This window comes from Hyla sarda, chromosome 9 (assembly GCF_029499605.1).
Source record: "Hyla sarda isolate aHylSar1 chromosome 9, aHylSar1.hap1, whole genome shotgun sequence".
Taxonomy (NCBI): domain Eukaryota; kingdom Metazoa; phylum Chordata; class Amphibia; order Anura; family Hylidae; genus Hyla; species Hyla sarda.
Window position 1 is genome coordinate 6784228 of NC_079197.1, and position 22423 is coordinate 6806650.

Consider the following 22423-nt stretch of genomic DNA (forward strand, 5'->3'; position numbering starts at 1 on the left):
TGAGTAAAGATCACATAAAGTAACCGTAAATACACAAATTTTGTTATTTTTAGAATGAAAATTCGTTTTACCACATGTTTACAAAAACTACATAAGGCTACGTTCACACCTGTCACTTAGTTATGTAAATATGGCAATTTTTTTAATACTACGTGCACAGACAATTACTTTACTATAGATTAATATAGCACATTCATTTTGCAAATATGGACACAAATTTTTCCGACTCATTTTTGCAAAATAAAATATGCACAAACAAACACCGTGTGAACATAACCTAAGCCTAAAAGTAATAGAAAGCGATCAGAATACAGTTTTTATTTTCTAATTCTGTGGTCCATTGGAGGAATTGCCGCTGCCGCCAGCCAGATCACAATCTATATTTTTCTAATGGTTAATCCAGTAGGTTACACCGGCGCCATACTGGTTTTATACTTAAAGGGGTATTCCGCCCATCGACATCTTGTCCCCTATCCAAAGGATAGGGGATAAAATGTCTGATCGCGGGGGTCCCACCGCTGCAGCACCCCAGACATCCGGTGCATGGAGCGAACTTTGTTCCATGCCAGATGACTGGGGATGCAGGGCGGAGGCTCGTGCGGTCACGGTCACACCCCGCTTGTGATGTCATGGCCACGCCCCTCAATGCAAGTCTATGAGAAGGGGCGTAACGGCCGTCACGCCCCCTCCCATAGACTTGCATTGAGGGTGTGTGGCAGTGATGTCATGAGCGGGTTGTGACCGTCACGTCATTAGCTTCCGCCACTGCATCCGATGCTCTAAACAAACGCTGGGTGCAGCATTGAGATCGCAGTGGTCCCCAGCAGCGGGACCCCCGCGAACAGACATCTTATCCCCTATTCTTTGAAGTCATTGCCTTTGGATAGGGGATAAGATGTCTAGGGGCAGAGTACCCCTTTAAGGCTTAGCGTTCAGAATAAATAAGAGAGAAGATTAATTCCAATATTTCTTTTTTGACATTTTTAGAATGCTGTATGACAAGCCCAACACCTTCAAACCACAGTAAGATCTTTTCTTTTCAATTTTGTTTTCTTTGTCTTTCTCTAGTTTTTAACTTTTTGAATGATAAAAAAAAATTTGTTTTTTTAATATCTAGACAAAATAACCAATGAACATGTAGGAGTTCCTCATTGCCAGAATCAGCGCCCCCTTTTTGTCCATGGGATGGGTCCGTCAGCCCACGTATTCAGAGGAGATTGAGCAGCAATACCAGACACAACCTATGGACAGATGGGAGGATGTTTTTTGGATTAGAAGGGTCTCTTGATATTAAGATGACCACAGCGATCGGCACAAATATGTGGAGAAAATGGGCAGCAAATTCAATCTCCCCACAGCATTACCTCAGGGGAAGAGTAAAGCTAAGTTTACACCAAGCGTAACTCCACTTAGAAATTACATTCGGAGATTCTAGTGCTGCACAATGCACACTACGGAATTTCAGCATCAGAGCTTTTTCCGCTGAAATTCCGCCACAAGAATGATTTTTCTTCTCTCTTGGTGGAATCAGTGCAAAATACACTGCTCAAAAAAATAAAGGGAACACTAAGATAACACATCCTAGATTTGAAGGAACTGATCCTATGAAATACTTTCGTCTTTACATAGTTGAATGCGCTGATAACAAAATCACACAAAAATGATCAATGGAAATGAAATGTATCAACCCATGGAGGTCTGGATATGGAGTCACACTCAAAACCACAGTGGAAAACCCCACTACAGGCTGATCCAACTTCATGTAATGTCCTTAAACAAGTCCTAATGAGGCTCAGTAGTGTGTGTGGCCTCCACGTGCCCGTATGACCTCCCTACAATGCCTGGGCATGCTCCTGATGAGGTGGAGGATGGTCTCCTGAGGGATGTCCTCCCAGACCTGGACTAAAGCATCCGCCAACTCCTGGACAGTCTGTGGTGGATGGAGTGAGATGTCCCAGATGTGCACAATCGGATTCAGGGGAACGGGTGGCCAGTCCATAGCATCAATGCCTTCCTCTTGCAGGAACTGCTGACACACTACAGCCACATGTCTAGCATTGTCTTGTATTAGGAGGAACCCAGGGCCAACCGCACCAGCATATGGTCTCAAAAGGGGTCTGAGGATCTCATCTCCGTACCTAATGGCAGTCAGGCTACCTCGGGCAAGCACATGGAGGGCTGTGCGGCCCCCCCAAAGAAATGCCACCCCACACCAATACAGACCCACCGCCAAACCGGTCATCCTGGAGGATGTTGCAGGCAGCAGAACGTTCTCCACAGCGTCTCCAGACTCTGTCACAGCGTCTCCAGACATCTGTCACATGTGCTCAGTGTGAACCTGCTTTCATCTGTGAAGAGCACAGTGGACACATGCACATTTGTGGTCTGCTGGAGGTCATTTTGCAGGGCTCTGGCAGTGCTCCTCCTGCTCCTCCTTGCACAAAGGCGGAGGTAGCGGTCCTGCTGCTGGGTTGTTGCCCTCCTACGGCCTCCTCCACATCTCCTGATGTACTGGCCTGTCTCCTGGTAGCGCCTCCATGCTCTGGACACTATGCTGACAGACACAGAAAACCTTCTTGCCACAGCTCGCATTGATGTGCCATCCTGGATGAGCTGCACTACCTGAGCCACTTGCGTGGGTTGTAGACTCCGTCTCATGCTACCACTAGAGTGAAAGCACCCCCAGCATTCAAAAGTAACCAAAACATCAGCCAGGAAGCATAGGAGCTGAGAAGTGGTCTGTGGTCACCACCTGCAGAACCACTCCTTTATTGGGGGTGTCTTGCTAAGTGCCTATAATTTCCACCTGTTGTCTGTTCCATGTGAAATTGATTGTCAATCAGTGTTGCTTCCTGAGTGGACAGTGGGATTTCACAGAAGTGTCATTGACTTGGAGTTACGTTGTGTTGTTTAAGTGTTCCCTTTATATTTTTTGAGCAGTGTATATTGCCGTCTATAGGGACGGAAATGTCAACAATGTCCCAATTTTTCAGGATGAAGATTCCTCAGTATGAACCTGGCCTTACACAGTTTTGATTGATATCAATGGACTATCTGTGCAATGCACGGATGTCCCAAGTCTTCCAGAGCTAGAGACACTCTTTGTACTTTGGACCCTTTTAGGCTTAGTTTCCCCTCAGCATTTTTTAGGTGAAAACTACCGCTGCAGATTTTGAACGAAAGCCATGGGTGTATTTAAAAGCGATGGGAAATATGAAGGAAGGACTTCTACTTCTTCTTACTTATGAGTCCACTTTTGGCTTTGGCTCAAAAACTGCAGTGGCAGATATCCAAAAAATGGCAAGTGCAAACTAAGCTTAACACAGTCCGATGGTTTCCCCTGTTTAGGAGAACAGACGTGCTAACGGAAACACCTTGGCTGGCGCCAATTGTCTGGAATGGGATCTTCAACAGAGACATACTCAATGCTCAATTTCATCAGATCGATGTCCGTGTTGGTCTTACGGTATTCGCCATAAAAAAGTAAGTTCCCTTTTGCAAATTTTTTTTCTCCTTTATTTATTTCTGCTCCAGTAAGGAGGGAAGGAGGAGTGCAGGGCAGGCTAAACAGGTACTGGGAGTGGGGGGCTCAATTATTAGGGGGGACAGACAGGGCAATCTGTCACAAAGACCGGGATCGCCGAACAGTATGTTGCCTTCCGGGCGCTCGAGTTCGACACATCGCGGATCGGGTTGACAGGTTACTGGGTGGGGCTGCAGAGCACCCAGCAGTCATGGTACATATTGACACCAATGACAAAGTAAGAGGTAGGTGGAGTGTCCTAAAAAGTTATTTTAGGGACTTAGGCCGCAAGCTTAAGGCAAGGACCTCCAAGGTAATATTTTCTGAAATACTACCAGTACCACGAGCCGCACCAGAGAGGCAGCGGGAGATAAGGGAGGTAAACAAGTGGCTCAGAAGCTGGTGTAGGAAGGAAGGGTTTGGGTTCATGGAGAACTGGGCCGACTTCTCTGTTGGATACCGGCTCTACCGTAGGGACGGGCTGCACCTCAATGGGGAGGGTGCAGCTGTGCTCAGGGAGAAGATGGCTAGAAGGGTGGAGGAGTGTTTAAACTAGGGACTGGGGGGAGGGAACCTCCAACATAGAGGGGGAAGATAGTGTAGATAGAGAGAGGGGACTTAGTAATGTACCTGGGGGTGGAGCGGAGGGAGGGGTTAGAATAGTTAATAGGGATAGGCTTCATAGGATGAAAAATCATACACCATTGAATTGCATGATGACTGATGCCAGAAGTCTGACCAATAAAACTGACGAACTGGAGTTGATAATGTCTGAGGAGGATTATGACATAGCGGGTATAACAGAGACTTGGTTGGACGATAGCTGTGACTGGGCGGAAACATACAGGGTTATAGTCTATTCAGGAAGGATCGGACACAACGGAAAGGGGGAGGAGTTTGTCTTTATGTGAAATCAAATCTGAAGGCCGCACTGCGGGAGGATATATGGAAGGGAAGCGATAATGTGGAGTCATTATGGGAAGAAATATATGGAGATAAAAATAAAAAAATTCTGATAGGGGTTTGTTATAAGCCACCAAACATAATGGAAGTGGCAGAAGATCAATTACTGAGGCAAATAATCAAAGCAGCAAATCAGAATGAGGTGATAATAATGGGGACTTTAACTATCCCGATATAAACTGGGAGACTGAGACCTGTGAATCTCATAAAGGAAACAGGTTTCTGACTATAACTATAGACAATTATCTGTCCCAAATGGTGCAGAGCCCGACCAGAGGGGGCGCCCTACTAGACTTAAAGGGGTATTCCAGGCAAAACCTTTTTTTATATATATCAACTGGCTCCGGAAAGTTAAATAGATTTGTAAATTACTTCTATTAAAAAGTCTTAATCCTTCCAATAGTTATTAGCTTCTGAAGTTTTCTGTCTAACTGCTCTCTGATCACTCACGTCCCGGGAGCTGTGCATGATGGGAGAATATCCCCATAGGAATTGCGCAGCTCCCGGGACGTGAGTGATCAGAGAGCAGTTAGACAGAAAACAACAACTCAACTTCAGAAGCAAATAACTATTGGAAGGATTAAGATTTTTTAATAGAAGTAATTTACAAATCTGTTTAACTTTCCGGAGCCAGTGGATATATATAAAAAAGTTTTGGCCTGGAATACCCCTTTAATATTAACCAACAGACCTGACAGAGTAATGAATGTGCAGGTAAAAGGACACCTGGGAAATAGTGACCATAATATAATACATTATAACTTGTTCTTCAATAAGGGAATCTCTCGAGGGGCCACAAAAACAATGAACTTTAGGAAGGCAAAATTTGATCAGCTCAGAGAAGCCCTTAACAATATAAAATGGGATATTGTCCTCAAAAACAAGAATACTGATACTAATGACACACAGATAAAAGCCGCAAAAATAGAGACAGAAAGACTCATTGCCAAAGAGATTAAAACTAACACCAAAATGTTCTTTAACTATATAAATAGCAAAAAGGTCAAAAATGAAAGTGTGGGCCCCTTAAAAAATGATGAGGAAGAAATTATAAACGGGGATCAGGAAAAAGCAAATATATTAAACAAATTCTTCTCCACTGTGTTCACCGAGGAAAATGAAATGCCAGGTGAAATACAGTGTGATAAGGTAAACTCCGCAGTACAGGTCACCTGTCTAACACAGGAAGAAGTGCAGGTCACCTGTCTAACACAGGAAGAAGTACAGTGCCGCCTACAAAAAATTAAAACAGACAAATCACCAGGTCCAGATGGCATTCACCCCTGTGTTCTAAAGGAATTAAGTAATGTAATAGACAGACCCCTATTTTTAATATTCCGGGACTCTATAGTAACAGGGACTGTTCCCCAGGACTGGCGCATAGCAAATGTGGTACCAATATTTAAAAAGGGAACAAAAGGTGACCCAGGGAATTATAGACCTGTTAGTTTAACCTCTGTTGTATGTAAATTGTTTGAGGGTTTTCTAAGAGATGCTATTTTGGAGTATCTTAATAAAAATAAACGTATGACTCCATATCAGCATGGCTTTATGAGGGATCGGTCCTGTCAAACTAACCTGATCAGCTTCTATGAGGAGGTGAGCTCCAGACTGGACCAGGGGGAATTGCTGGATGACGTATATCTGGATTTTTCCAAAGCATTTGATACAGTGCCTCATAAAAGGTTGGTGCATAAAATGAGAAGGATCGGGCTGGGGGAGAATGTGTGCAAGTGGGTAAGTAACTGGCTCAGTGATAGGAAACAGAGGGTGGTTATTAATGGTACTTATTCTGATTGGGTAACTGTTACTAGTGGGGTACCACAGGGGCCCGTCTTGGGTCCTGTTCTGTTTAATATATTTATTAATGACCTTGTAGAGGGGTTGAATAGTAAAGTAACAATCTTTGCAGATGATACTAAACTCTGTAAAGCGGTAAACACTATAGAGGACAGTGCACTGTTACAAATGGATCTGGATAGGTTGGAGGTTTGGGCTGGGAAGTGGCAAATGGGGTTCAACACTGATAAATGTAAGGTAATGCACATGGGAAAAAAATCCGGGCTGCGGTTATGTATTAAATGGGAGAACACTTGGGACGACTGACATGGAAAAGGACTTAGGAGTCTTAGTTAACAGTAAATTTAGCTGTAGTGACCAGTGTCGGGCAGCTGCTGCCAAAGCTAATAAAATCATGGGGGGCATCAATAGGGGCATAGATGCCCACAACAAGGAAATAATTCTACCGCTGTACAAATCACTAGTCAGACCACACATAGAATACTGTGTACAGTACTGGTCAGACCACACATAGAATACTGTGTACAGTACTGGTCAGACCACACATAGAATACTGTGTACAGTACTGGTCAGACCACACATAGAATACTGTGTACAGTACTGGTCAGACCATACATAGAATACTGTGTACAGTACTGGTCAGACCACACATGGAATACTGTGTACAGTACTGGTCAGACCACACATGGAATACTGTGTACAGTACTGGTCAGACCACACATAGAATACTGTGTACAGTACTAGTCAGACCACACATAGAATACTGTGTACCGTACTGGTCAGACCACACATAGAATATTGTGTACAGTACTGTTCAGACCACACATAGAATACTGTGTACAGTACTGGTCAGACCACACATAGAATACTGTGTACAGTACTGGTCAGACCACACATAGAATACTGTGTACAGTACTGGTCAGACCACACATAGAATACTGTGTACAGTACTGATCAGACCACACATAGAATACTGTGTACAGTACTGGTCAGACCACACATAGAATACTGTGTACAGTACTGGTCAGACCACACATGGAATACTGTGTACAGTACTGGTCAGACCACACATGGAATACTGTGTACAGTACTGGTCAAACCACACATGGAATACTGTGTACAGTACTGGTCAGACCACACATGGAATACTGTGTACAGTACTGGTCAGACCACACATGGAATACTGTGTACAGTACTGGTCAGACCACACATGGAATAATGTGTACAGTACTGGTCAGACCACACATAGAATACTGTGTACAGTACTGGTCAGACCACACATAGAATACTGTGCAGTACTGGTCAGACCACACATAGAATACTGTGCACAGTACTGGTCAGACCACACATAGAATACTGTGTACAGTACTGGTCAGACCACACATAGAATACTGTGTACCGTACTGGTCAGACCACACATGGAATACTGTGTACAGTACTGGTCAGACCACACATAGAATACTGTGTACAGTACTGGTCAGACCACACATGGAATACTGTGTACAGTACTGGTCAGACCACACATGGAATACTGTGTACAGTACTGGTCAGACCACACATGGAATACTGTGTACAGTACTGGTCAGACCACACATGGAATACTGTGTACAGTACTGGTCAGACCACACATGGAATACTGTGTACAGTACTGGTCAGACCACACATAGAATACTGTGTACAGTACTGGTCAGACCACACATGGAATACTGTGTACAGTACTGGTCAGACCACACATAGAATACTGTGTACAGTACTGGTCAGACCACACATAGAATACTGTGTACAGTACTGGTCAGACCACACTTAGAATACTGTGTACCGTACTGGTCAGACCACACATGGAATACTGTGTACAGTACTGGTCAGACCACACATAAAATACTGTGTACAGTACTGGTCAGACCACACATGGAATACTGTGTACAGTACTGGTCAGACCACACATGGAATACTGTGTACAGTACTGGTCAGACCACACATGGAATACTGTGTACAGTACTGGTCAGACCACACATGGAATACTGTGTACAGTACTGGTCAGACCACACATGGAATACTGTGTACAGTACTGGTCAGACCACACATAGAATACTGTGTACAGTACTGGTCAGACCACACATGGAATACTGTGTACAGTACTGGTCAGACCACACATGGAATACTGTGTACAGTACTGGTCAGACCACACATGGAAAACTGTGTACAGTACTGGTCAGACCACACATGGAATACTGTGTACAGTACTGGTCAGACCACACATAGAATACTGTGTACAGTACTGGTCAGACCACACATAGAATACTGTGTACAGTACTGGTCAGACCATACATAGAATACTGTGTACAGTACTGGTCAGACCACACATAGAATACTGTGTACAGTACTGGGCACCAGTGTACAAGAAAGATGTAGTGGAGCTGGAGAGGGTTCAAAGACGGGCAACCAGAGTAATACGGGGAATGGGAGGACTACAGTACCCAGAACGATTATCAGAATTAGAGTTACTTAGTTTAGAAAAAAGAAGGGGCGACCTAATAACTATGTATAAATATATCAGGGGACGTACAGAGATCTCTCCATGATCTATTTATACCCAGGACTGTATCTATAACAAGGGGGCATCCTCTACGTCTAGAGGAAAGAAGGTGTTACGCCGAGCGCTCCGGGTCCCCGCTCCTCCCCGGAGCGCTCGCTTCACTCCCTCCGCTGCAGCGCTCCGGTCACGTCCTCTGACCCGGGGCGCTGCGATCCCGCTGCCAGCCGGGATGCGATTCGCGATGCGGGTAGCGCCCGCTCGCGATGCGCACCCCGGCTCCCCTACCTGACTCGCTCCCCGTCTGTTCTGTCCCGGCGCGCGCGGCCCCGCTCCCTAGGGCGCGCGCGCGCCGGGTCTCTGCGATTTAAAGGGCCACTGCGCCGCTGATTGGCGCAGTGGTTCCAATTAGGGTTTTCACCTGTGCACTTCCCTATATTACCTCACTTCCCTTGCACTCCCTTGCCGGATCTTGTTGCCTTAGTGCCAGTGAAAGCGTTCCTTGTGTGTTCCTTGCCTGTGTTTCCAGACCTTCTGCCGTTGCCCCTGACTACGATCCTTGCTGCCTGCCCCGACCTTCTGCTACGTCCGACCTTGCTTCTGCCTACTCCCTTGTACCGCGCCTATCTTCAGCAGCCAGAGAGGTGAGCCGTTGCTAGTGGATACGACCTGGTCACTACCGCCGCAGCAAGACCATCCCGCTTTGCGGCGGGCTCTGGTGAAAACCAGTAGTGGCTTAGAACCGGTCCACTAGCACGGTCCACGCCAATCCCTCTCTGGCACAGAGGGTCCACTACCTGCCAGCCGGCATCGTGACAGTAGATCCGGCCATGGATCCCGCTGAAGTTCCTCTGCCAGTTGTCGCTGACCTCACCACGGTGGTCGCCCAGCAGTCACAACAGATAGCGCAACAAGGCCAACAGCTGTCTCAACTGACCGTTATGCTACAACAGTTGCTACCACAGCTTCAGCAGTCATCTCCTCCGCCAGCTCCTGCACCTCCTCCGCAGCGAGTGGCCGCTCCTGGGATACGCTTATCCTTGCCGGATAAATTTGATGGGGACTCTAAGTTTTGCCGTGGCTTTCTTTCCCAATGTTCCCTGCATCTGGAGATGATGTCGGACCTGTTTCCCACTGAAAGGTCTAAGGTGGCTTTCGTAGTCAGTCTTCTGTCCGGAAAAGCCCTGTCATGGGCCACACCGCTCTGGGACCGCAATGACCCCGTCACTGCCTCTGTACACTCCTTCTTCTCGGAAATCCGAAGTGTCTTTGAGGAACCTGCCCGAGCCTCTTCTGCTGAGACTGCCCTGTTGAACCTGGTCCAGGGTAATTCTTCCGTTGGCGAGTATGCCGTACAATTCCGTACACTTGCTTCAGAATTGTCCTGGAATAATGAGGCCCTCTGCGCGACCTTCAAAAAAGGCCTATCCAGCAACATTAAAGATGTTCTGGCCGCACGAGAAATTCCTGCTAATCTACATGAACTTATTCACCTAGCCACTCGCATTGACATGCGTTTTTCTGAAAGGCGTCAGGAACTCCGCCAAGATATGGACTCTGTTCGCACGAGGCGTTTCGTCTCCTCGGCTCCTCTCTCCTCTGGTCCCCTGCAATCTGTTCCTGTGCCTCCCGCCGTGGAGGCTATGCAGGTCGACCGGTCTCGCCTGACACCTCAAGAGAGGACACGACGCCGTATGGAGAACCTCTGCCTGTACTGTGCTAGTACCGAACACTTCCTGAGGGATTGTCCTATCCGTCCTCCCCGCCTGGAAAGACGTACGCTGACTCCGCACAAAGGTGAGACAGTCCTTGATGTCTACTCTGCTTCTCCACGTCTTACTGTGCCTGTGCGGATGTCTGCCTCTGCCTTCTCCTTCTCTACAGTGGCCTTCTTGGACTCTGGATCTGCAGGAAATTTTATTTTGGCCTCTCTCGTCAACAGGTTCAACATCCCGGTGACCAGTCTCGCCAGACCCCTCTACATCAATTGTGTAAATAATGAAAGATTGGACTGTACCATACGTTTCCGCACGGAGCCCCTTCTTATGAGCATCGGATCTCATCATGAGAGGATTGAACTTTTGGTCCTCCCCAATTGCACCTCGGAGATTCTCCTTGGACTTCCCTGGCTTCAACTTCATTCCCCAACCCTGGATTGGTCCACTGGGGAGATCAAGAGTTGGGGGTCCTCTTGTTCCAAGAACTGTCTAAAACCGGTTCCCAGTAACCCTTGCCGTAACTCTGTGGTTCCTCCAGTAACCGGTCTCCCTAAGGCCTATATGGACTTCGCGGATGTTTTCTGCAAAAAACAAGCTGAGACTCTACCTCCTCACAGGCCTTATGATTGCCCTATCGACCTCCTCCCGGGTACTACTCCACCCCGGGGCAGAATTTATCCTCTCTCTGCCCCAGAGACTCTTGCCATGTCCGAATACGTCCAGGAGAATCTAAAAAAGGGCTTTATCCGTAAATCCTCCTCTCCTGCCGGAGCCGGATTTTTCTTTGTGTCCAAAAAAGATGGCTCCCTACGTCCTTGCATTGACTACCGCGGTCTTAATAAAATCACGGTTAAGAACCGCTACCCCTTACCCCTCATCTCTGAACTCTTTGATCGCCTCCAAGGTGCCCACATCTTCACTAAATTGGACTTAAGAGGCGCCTATAACCTCATCCGCATCAGAGAGGGGGACGAGTGGAAAACGGCATTTAACACCAGAGATGGACACTTTGAGTATCTGGTCATGCCCTTTGGACTGTGCAATGCCCCTGCCGTCTTCCAAGACTTTGTCAATGAAATTTTTCGTGATCTGTTATACTCCTGTGTTGTTGTATATCTGGACGATATCCTAATTTTTTCTGCCAATCTAGAAGAACACCGCCAGCATGTCCGTATGGTTCTTCAGAGACTTCGTGACAACCAACTCTATGCCAAAATTGAGAAATGTCTGTTTGAATGCCAATCTCTTCCTTTTCTAGGATATTTGGTCTCTGGCCAGGGACTACAGATGGATCCAGACAAACTCTCTGCCGTCTTAGATTGGCCACGCCCCTCCGGACTCCGTGCTATCCAACGCTTTTTGGGGTTCGCCAATTATTACAGGCAATTTATTCCACATTTTTCTACCATTGTGGCTCCTATCGTGGCTTTAACCAAAAAAAATGCTGATCCCAAGTCCTGGCCTCCTCAAGCAGAAGACTCCTTTAAACGACTCAAGTCTGCCTTTTCTTCGGCTCCCGTGCTCTCCAGACCTGACCCTTCCAAACCCTTCCTATTGGAGGTTGATGCCTCCTCAGTGGGAGCTGGAGCTGTTCTTCTACAAAAAAATTCTTCCGGGCATGCTGTCACTTGTGGTTTTTTCTCTAGGACCTTCTCTCCAGCGGAGAGGAACTACTCCATCGGGGATCGAGAGCTTCTAGCCATTAAATTAGCACTTGAGGAATGGAGGCATCTGCTGGAGGGATCAAGATTTCCTGTTATTATCTACACCGACCACAAGAACCTCTCCTACCTCCAGTCTGCCCAACGGCTGAATCCTCGCCAGGCCCGGTGGTCTCTGTTCTTTGCCCGATTTAATTTTGAGATTCACTTTCGTCCTGCCGATAAGAACATTAGGGCCGATGCTCTCTCTCGTTCCTCGGATGCCTCAGAAGTTGATCTCCCTCCGCAACACATCATTCCACCTGACTGCCTGATCTCCACTTCTCCTGCCTCCATCAGGCAGACTCCTCCAGGAAAGACCTTTGTTTCTCCACGCCAACGCCTCGGAATCCTCAAATGGGGTCACTCCTCCCATCTCGCAGGTCATGCGGGCATCAAGAAATCTGTGCAACTCATCTCCCGCTTCTATTGGTGGCCGACTCTGGAGACGGATGTTGGGGACTTTGTGCGAGCCTGCACTATCTGTGCCCGGGATAAGACTCCTCGCCAGAAGCCCGCTGGTTTTCTTCATCCTCTGCCTGTCCCCGAACAGCCTTGGTCTCTGATTGGTATGGATTTTATTACTGATTTACCCCCTTCCCGTGGCAACACCGTTATTTGGGTGGTCGTTGATCGATTCTCCAAAATGGCACATTTCATCCCTCTTCCTGGTCTTCCTTCTGCGCCTCAGTTGGCTAAACAATTTTTTGTACACATTTTTCGTCTTCACGGGTTGCCTACGCAGATTGTCTCGGATAGAGGGGTCCAATTCGTGTCTAAATTCTGGAGGGCTCTCTGTAAACAACTCAAGATTAAATTAAATTTTTCCTCTGCATATCATCCCCAGTCCAATGGACAAGTAGAAAGAATTAACCAGATCCTGGGTGATTATTTGCGACATTTTGTTTCCTCCCGCCAGGATGACTGGGCTGATCTCCTTCCATGGGCCGAATTCTCGTATAACTTCAGGGTCTCTGAATCTTCCTCCAAATCCCCATTTTTCGTGGTGTACGGCCGTCACCCTCTTCCCCCCCTCCCTACCCCCTTGCCCTCTGGTCTGCCCGCTGTGGATGAAATTTCTCGTGACCTTTCCATTATATGGAGAGAGACCCAAAATTCTCTCTTACAGGCTTCTTCACGCATGAAGAGGTTCGCGGATAAGAAAAGAAGAGCTCCCCCCGTTTTTTCCCCTGGAGACAAGGTATGGCTCTCCGCTAAATATGTCCGCTTCCGTGTCCCTAGCTACAAGTTGGGACCACGCTATCTTGGTCCTTTCAAAATTTTGTGTCAAATTAATCCTGTCTCTTATAAACTTCTTCTTCCTCCTTCTCTTCGTATCCCTAATGCCTTTCACGTCTCTCTTCTCAAACCACTCATCCTCAACCGTTTTTCTCCCAAATCTGTTCCTCCCACTCCTGTTTCCGGCTCCTCGGACGTCTTCTCGGTCAAGGAAATTTTGGCTGCCAAAAAGGTCAGAGGGAAAAATTTTTTTTTAGTAGACTGGGAGGGTTGTGGTCCTGAAGAGAGATCCTGGGAACCTGAGGACAACATCCTTGACAAAAGTCTGCTCCTCAGGTTCTCAGGCTCCAAGAAGAGGGGGAGACCCAAGGGGGGGGGTACTGTTACGCCGAGCGCTCCGGGTCCCCGCTCCTCCCCGGAGCGCTCGCTTCACTCCCTCCGCTGCAGCGCTCCGGTCACGTCCTCTGACCCGGGGCGCTGCGATCCCGCTGCCAGCCGGGATGCGATTCGCGATGCGGGTAGCGCCCGCTCGCGATGCGCACCCCGGCTCCCCTACCTGACTCGCTCCCCGTCTGTTCTGTCCCGGCGCGCGCGGCCCCGCTCCCTAGGGCGCGCGCGCGCCGGGTCTCTGCGATTTAAAGGGCCACTGCGCCGCTGATTGGCGCAGTGGTTCCAATTAGGGTTTTCACCTGTGCACTTCCCTATATTACCTCACTTCCCTTGCACTCCCTTGCCGGATCTTGTTGCCTTAGTGCCAGTGAAAGCGTTCCTTGTGTGTTCCTTGCCTGTGTTTCCAGACCTTCTGCCGTTGCCCCTGACTACGATCCTTGCTGCCTGCCCCGACCTTCTGCTACGTCCGACCTTGCTTCTGCCTACTCCCTTGTACCGCGCCTATCTTCAGCAGCCAGAGAGGTGAGCCGTTGCTAGTGGATACGACCTGGTCACTACCGCCGCAGCAAGACCATCCCGCTTTGCGGCGGGCTCTGGTGAAAACCAGTAGTGGCTTAGAACCGGTCCACTAGCACGGTCCACGCCAATCCCTCTCTGGCACAGAGGGTCCACTACCTGCCAGCCGGCATCGTGACAGAAGGTTTCTACACCAGAACAGACGGGGGTTCTTTACTGTAAGAGCAGTGAGACTGTGGAATTCTCTGCCTGAGGAGGTGTCATGGTGAACTCTGTAAAAGAATATAAAAGGGGTCTGGATGGATTTATGGAGAATATTAACATCGCTGGTTATGGATACTAGATTTATAGGGACAGAACGTTGATCCAGGGATTTATTCTGATGCCATATTTGGAGTCGGGAAGGAATTTTTACCTCTAGTATGAGGGTTTTTTGCCTTCCTCTGGATCAACTCAGTAGGGACTCATTAGGGATATAGGTTGAACTTGATGGACTCTGGGCTTTTTTCAACCTCATGAACTATGTTACTAAATGGTCTCTAAAAATATACAGTAAAAACTTACATGATTAATACTTTTAGGATGGGTCTGCACGTTGTGTCTTAGTAAAAGCAGCATTCTTCTTTACCTCCTACTGTAGAATTCTTCTAGTTTAGGCAGCACCAAAATACATCGTGGCTCCAGATTAATGTGTTTTTATATTATTCTAGCAGAGTACCCAGCGTTGCACGGTCTTCCTACCTAAACCTTGTGGGAGAGGAAAAGCCACAATGACCGACCTCATATTCATGTCCTCATATCCCCGACCCCACATTCTGACCCCACATCCCACCCAAGAGTAACACGATCAGGAGATGTACAGATAGTCCCAGCTATTTGGAAGTTATACTGAGACATACATATGCATATAAAGATAGATGTTACGCCTAGCGCTCCGGGTCCCCGCTCCTCCCCGGAGCGCTCACGGCGTCTCTCTCCCTGCAGCGCCCCGGTCGGTCCCGCTGACCGGGAGCGCTGCACTGTCATGGCCGTCGGGGATGCGATTCGCACAGCGGGACGCGCCCGCTCGCGAATCGCATCCCAGGTCACTTACCCGTCCCGGTCCCCTGCTGTCATGTGCTGGCGCGCGCGGCTCCGCTCTCTAGGGCGCGCGCGCGCCAGCTCTCTGAGACTTAAAGGGCCACTGCACCAATGATTGGTGCCTGGCCCAATTAGCTTAATTGGCTCCCACCTGCTTCCAGGCTATATCTGCTCACTGCCCCTGCACTCCCTTGCCGGATCTTGTTGCCTTGTGCCAGTGAAAGCGTTTAGTGTGTCCAAAGCCTGTGTTACCTGAACTTCTGCTATCCATCCTGACTACGAACCTTGCCGCCTGCCCCCGACCTTCTGCTACATCTGACCTTGCCTCTGCCTAGTCCTTCTGTCCCACGCCTTCTCAGCAGTCAGCGAGGTTGAGCCGTTGCTAGTGGATACGACCTGGTTGCTACTGCCGCAGCAAGACCATCCCGCTTTGCGGCGGGCTCTGGTGAAAACCAGTAGCCTCTTAGAACCGGTCCACTAGCACGGTCCACGCCTATCCCTCGCTGACACAGAGGATCCACTACCTGGAAGCCGAATCGTGACAGTAGATCCGGCCATGGATCCCGCTGAGGTGCCGCTGCCAAGTCTCGCTGACCTTACCACGGTGGTCGCTCAGCAATCGCAGCAAATTGCCCAACAAGGACAGCAGCTGTCGCAGTTGACCGCTACGTTACAGCAACTTCAGCCTCTGCTACAGCAGCAACCATCTCCTCCGCCAGCTCCTGCACCTCCTCCGCAGCGAGTGGCCGCTCCTAGCCTCCGCTTGTCCCTGCCGGACAAATTTGATGGGGACTCTAAACTCTGCCGTGGATTTTTGTCTCAGTGTTCCCTGCATATGGAGATGTTGTCGGACTTGTTTCCTACAGAACGGTCTAAGGTGGCGTTCGTAGTAAGCCTTCTTTCAGGAAAGGCCTTGTCTTGGGCCACACCGCTCTGGGACCGCAATGATCCTGCCACAGCCACAGTCCAGGCCTTCTTCGCTGAAGTCCGGAGTGTCTTCGAGGAGCCAGCCCGAGCTTCTTCTGCCGAGACTGCCCTGTTGAACCTGGTCCAGGGTAATTCTTCAGTGGGCGAGTACGCCATCCAATTTCGTACTCTTGCTTCCGAGTTATCATGGAATAACGAGGCTCTCTGCGCGACCTTTAAAAAAGGCCTATCCAGTCGCATCAAGGATGTGCTGGCCGCACGAGAGATCCCTGCCAACCTCCAAGAACTCATCCATTTGGCTACCCGCATTGACATGCGTTTTTCTGAGCGACACCAAGAGCTCCGCCAGGAAAAAGACTTAGATCTCTGGGCACCTCTCCCACAGCATCCTTTGCAGTCTACGCCTGGGCCTCCCGCCGAGGAGGCCATGCAAGTGGATCGGTCTCGCCTGACCCAGGAAGAGAGGAATCGCCGTAGGGAAGAAAATCTCTGTCTGTACTGTGCCAGTACCGAGCATTTCTTGGTGGATTGCCCTATCCGTCCTCCACGTCTGGGAAACGCACGCACACACCCAGCTCACGTGGGTGTGGCGTCTCTTGGTTCTAAGTCTGCTTCTCCACGTCTCACGGTGCCCGTGCAGATTTCTCCTTCAGCCAACTCCTCCCTCTCAGCCATGGCCTGCTTGGACTCTGGTGCCTCTGGGAATTTTATTTTGGAGTCGTTTGTGAATAAATTCCGCATCCCGGTGACCCGTCTCGTCAAGCCGCTCTACATTTCCGCGGTCAATGGAGTCAGACTGGATTGCACCGTGCGTTACCGCACAGAACCCCTCCTGATGTGTATTGGACCCCACCACGAAAGGACTGAGCTCTTCGTTCTCCCCAACTGTACCTCTGAGGTCCTCCTCGGTCTGCCTTGGCTCCGGCTTCATTCTCCCACCCTTGATTGGACCACCGGGGAGATCAAGAACTGGGACTCTGCCTGCCATAGGAAGTGCCTCTCCCCCCCTCCCAGTCCCGTCAGGCAAGCCTCTGTGCCTCCTCATGGCTCCCGTCCTTGTGTCACCCTGCCCCGTGCCAAGCTTCACCCTCTGCCCTCCCTCCCCATTCCAACTCCTGCTGTACTGCCTGCCGTTGAGGAAACCCTCCATTCTTTCCCGGTGTCCTCATCCCAGGGGAGGCAGTTACCGGACAAAAAAAAGGGGAGACCTAAGGGGGGGGGTACTGTTACGCCTAGCGCTCCGGGTCCCCGCTCCTCCCCAGAGCGCTCACGGCGTCTCTCTCCCTGCAGCGCCCCGGTCGGTCCCGCTGACCGGGAGCGCTGCACTGTCATGGCCGTCGGGGATGCGATTCGCACAGCGGGACGCGCCCGCTCGCGAATCGCATCCCAGGTCACTTACCCGTCCCGGTCCCCTGCTGTCATGTGCTGGCGCGCGCGGCTCCGCTCTCTAGGGCGCGCGCGCGCCAGCTCTCTGAGACTTAAAGGGCCACTGCACCAATGATTGGTGCCTGGCCCAATTAGCTTAATTGGCTCCCACCTGCTTCCAGGCTATATCTGCTCACTGCCCCTGCACTCCCTTGCCGGATCTTGTTGCCTTGTGCCAGTGAAAGCGTTTAGTGTGTCCAAAGCCTGTGTTACCTGAACTTCTGCTATCCATCCTGACTACGAACCTTGCCGCCTGCCCCCGACCTTCTGCTACGTCTGACCTTGCCTCTGCCTAGTCCTTCTGTCCCACGCCTTCTCAGCAGTCAGCGAGGTTGAGCCATTGCTAGTGGATACGACCTGGTTGCTACTGCCGCAGCAAGACCATCCCGCTTTGCGGCGGGCTCTGGTGAAAACCAGTAGCCTCTTAGAACCGGTCCACTAGCACGGTCCACGCCTATCCCTCGCTGACACAGAGGATCCACTACCTGGAAGCCGAATCGTGACAATAGATATATATATACTGTAGATACAAACACCTAATAGATACAATCGGCCTTAAAGGGATACTTCGGTGGAAAACAATTAATTTTTTTCAACTCAACTGGTGCAAGAAAGGTAAACAGATTTGTAAATTACCGTACTTTTATGTAAAAATCTTAATCCTTACAGTACTTATCAGCTGCTGTATGATCTACAGGAAGTTCTTTTCTTTTAGAATTTCCTTCCAGTCTGACCACAGTGCTCTCTGCTGACACCTCTGTCCATGTCAGGAACTGTCCAGAGCAGGATAGGTTTGCTATGGGGATTTGCTCCTGCTCTGGACAGTTCCTGACATGGACAGAGGTGTCAGCAGAGAGCACTGTGGTCAGACAGAAAAGAAATTAAAAAAGAAAAGAACTTCCTGTAGAGCATACAGCAGCTGATAAGTACTGGAATGATTTTTTAATAGAAGTAATTTACAAATCTGTTTAACTTTCTGGCACCAGTTGATTTAAGAATTTTTTTTTCTATCGGAGTAACCCTTTTAAAGTGCACTGTCATTTCTAAATCAATTTCATTAAAAATTTTGTGCCAGAAAAGCTTTCTGTGATGCATTATATAGCACCCGTCTCCAGTGCAGGACCCAGCCTAATGTGATTTGAAGGCACTGGGTCTCACACTGCAGATGGGTGTTGTAGATGGAGCGGGATGCTCAATCTCACAATTAAGGCAGAGGACCATGAGAACCGGCACCAAAATGAAAGTGGTGCAAAAAACTGAAGAAAGCATAGGAGGTAATCCTGAAATAATTATTAGGGGAGCAACATTTTGTCTGTTCTTTTTGTGTTATTATAATGGTAGGATGATTATTACCACTTGGTCATTGGATTTACATTCCACCATAACGCTCTTCATTCTTTTTGCCCTTTAGATACGTCAGGTTCCTTAATAAATTCATCGAGTCGGCTGAGAAGTTCTTCATGGTTGGACACAAGGTCAATTATTATGTGTTCACAGATCGGGCCAATGAGATTTCCAATTTCACCCTCGCCGAAGGTAGACAACTGGTCATCTTGGAGGTTCCGGCCTATGAAAGGTGGCAGGATGTCTCCATGAGACGTATGGAGATGATCCGAGACTTCTCCATTAAGCGCTTTGTCAATGAGGTGGATTACTTGGCGTGTGTAGATGTGGACATGGTGTTCTTGGATTACGTTGGGGTAGAAATCTTAAGCAAAGTTTTTGGAGCTTTACATCCTGGATTCTTCAATAAAACCCGAAGAGAATTCACCTACGAGCGCAGGCCACAGTCCAGCGCCTACATACCATTTGAAGCTGGAGATTTTTACTATGCAGGTGGATATTTTGGAGGCGTAATAGAAGAGGTCGTCAGGTTGACCAACTACTGTCACCAGGCAATGATGGCAGACAAGCAGAAAAATATGGAGGCGCTCTGGCATGACGAGAGTTATTTAAATAAGTATTTTCTCTTACATAAACCGACCAAACTCCTGTCACCGGAATATATATGGAACAATTATTACGGATCTCCGGCTGCTGTACAGACCAAAAGGTTCCTTGGTGTAGACAAAAATTACAAAGAGGTCAGATTTTAAGAATGGTTTATGGCAAGTCATATTGGGCATGGAAGGGGTAATGATTTGTAAAGGCACAAAGCCCCCAAAAAATTCTAATACTTTCTAAAAATTCTTTGTGGGAAAGAAAAAGGATAAAGAATATAAACAATAAGATAAGCTGTTAAAGAATTACTATCACTTTAAAAAAAAAACTTTTGATATGGCTGAGACCCCCATTAATCTAGAAGAATGTGCAACCGTGGGCTTCACTTCACGGCTCAATGATCAATCTGACTTGTTGCCGGAGTCAGGCTCTATAGACTTAGGCTGGGTTCACACGGTAGAATGTCCGCATGGAAACTCTCATTCATTCTGCATACGCCGGCATGACATGCTGCACTAGGACTGCGCGGGAATGTACCGTCTCATAGACGGCTATGAATTCTGTGTGGAGTCTGCAGAAAGAATGGACATGTTCATTCTTTCTGCAGACAGCGGAATTGGAATTTCTGTGCCAGAAACATCTGGCACGGAAATCCCGCCGAATGCACAGCGCAGCAGAATCCCATTGAATTCAACGGGACTCTTTTTCTGCAGAATTACCGTGCGCAATTCTACCCGGAAATTCTGCTGTGTGAACATTGCCTAACAATGGAGACCATCACCTGCAACAAGTCGGGTTGAACACCAAGCCAAGGAGTGAAGCGCACAGTTCTTGGTTATATCTAGTGATCAGTGGGGGTCTCAGCACAGAGACCCCCACCAATTAAATCTGTTAACTTTTCTGTATGACATGTGAAAAGTTTTTTTGTTTTTTTTAAAGGGGTCCTCCACTGGAACACAATTTTTTTAAATCAACTGGTGCAAGAAAGTTAAACAGATTTGGAAATGACTTCTATTAAAAAATCTTAATCCTTCCAGTACTTATAAGCTGCGGTTATGATCCACAGGAAGTTCTTTTCTTTTTGAATTTCCTTTCTGTCTGAACACAGTGCTCTCTGCTGACACCTCTGCCCATTTTAGGAACTGTCCAGAGTAGGAGCAAATCCACATAGAAAACCTATCCTACTCTGGACAGTTCCTGACATGGACAGAGGTGTCAGCAGAGAGCACTGTGGTCAGACTGGAAGGAAATTCAAAAATAAAAGAACTTCCTGTGGATCATACAGCAGCTGATAAGTACTGGAAGGATTAAGATATTTTAATAGAAGTAATTTACAAATCTGTTTAACTTTATGCCACCAGTTGATTTAAAAATTTTTCCAGTGGAGTTCCCCTTTAACTGACAGTTTACCCTCTCCTTATCGTCTCCCAGCTGCTGAAGTGGATAAACAGCTAGTTATGTGGCTGAGGAGTTCTCTCTCTAGTGTCTAAATTTGTATCTAAGTATTGTTGGTTAAACATACATTGCTATTTTCTGCATTTTATTTCTACATCTGCAAACTCTGTGATATTATGAATGTGTAAGGGTTAACATTTAACTCTTTTTTGCTGACACCACGGGTGAGCTATACATGTAAGTATGCATAGAACATTGGTCATATGACTTTCCTTTGCAGAAACTACTACAAAACAAGAAATAAAAGACCTGTCTTCCTGCCCTATCTTTCAGAGGGCTGAAACCAGTCTGATCCAGCTCTAGAATGCTCCCTGCTAAGTCACATGAGGGAAAAAGATTTTAGGCCTAGTCAGTATCCTGTTCAAGTTAAAGCCGGCTACAGGCAAGAAACCAAGCCCTGGTTATGCAAGAAAATGTAATTCCTGATGCTGAAAATTCTAAACTAAGTCGGATCTGATTTGGTTGTGATGATCATGGCGCCATGCTGCCTTTAGGAGGTTTCCACCCTAGATTGTCTTCAGTCCACACTGAGAGAACAATATTGTTCAAAATCCTTTTTCTGCTCTGAGAGGGTGAAATGTCTAGTCAGAAGAAGTAAACAGCTGAGCAAGGACTCCTCTACATACACTTAACTGTTTGTGGTCTTCCAGTTGTAGTTAGCTCTGCATGGCTATCATGTCATTTGGCATACGCCCTGACATAGGGAACCATGCTGCACTTAACTGTGAGTGAAGACTTTTCAAAGTATCTACATCACAGTAACCAACCTAGTAGTAGTACGTTTACGATAAAGAAGGACCTATTCGGACTGTGCATCTTCAATAGCAACACAAAAATTGCTAAAAGTACTGTATATTTAAAGACTCTAAGTCAGTGTCCCTGCTTAGAACTGTAACCAATTTCCAACATCTAAACTGAGGTACTGTGACCTACTGCCCTGTGCTCTGAAGAGAACATACTGTTTGGATTCTGCAATGAGGGTTTCAGTAAAGTTTTACTTTGTTTTCAAGTTACAACTGTGTGTGAAGTATTATTGCTGCACACACCATCACAAGTACACCCCCCCAGAAACCTCGCACCCCAGAGGAAAGGACTTCCTAATTTGTTGCACAGGCTTACAAGGGGAACCACAGGGTTAGAAAAACCACCAAGTCATCCATAACATCACTATTGATTTTCTCAGGTTTCTTTCCTCCTCTACTTTCCCTCCTAA

General features: G+C 47.8%; 1 protein-coding gene across 10 annotated transcripts in view; it reads left to right on the plus strand.

Moving 5' to 3' along the window:
- The window catches only part of LOC130291102 (histo-blood group ABO system transferase-like), a 55960-nt gene extending 33751 nt beyond the window's left edge, over positions 1 to 22209 (plus strand). For 8 of the 10 annotated variants that reach the window (XM_056539508.1, XM_056539511.1, XM_056539509.1 and 5 more), the window contains 4 exons: positions 988 to 1023; positions 3349 to 3483; positions 19226 to 19898; positions 21484 to 22209. In XM_056539508.1, the coding sequence (XP_056395483.1) occupies positions 988 to 1023; positions 3349 to 3483; positions 19226 to 19898; positions 21484 to 21513 (874 nt within the window). In that variant the 3' untranslated portion in view covers positions 21514 to 22209. Of the gene's footprint in view, positions 1 to 987; positions 1024 to 3348; positions 3484 to 19225; positions 19899 to 21430 lie in introns of all 10 variants that reach the window. The other 2 variants (XM_056539513.1, XM_056539514.1) reach the window with 2 other exon arrangements.
- The last annotated feature ends 214 nt before the right edge of the window (positions 22210 to 22423 follow it).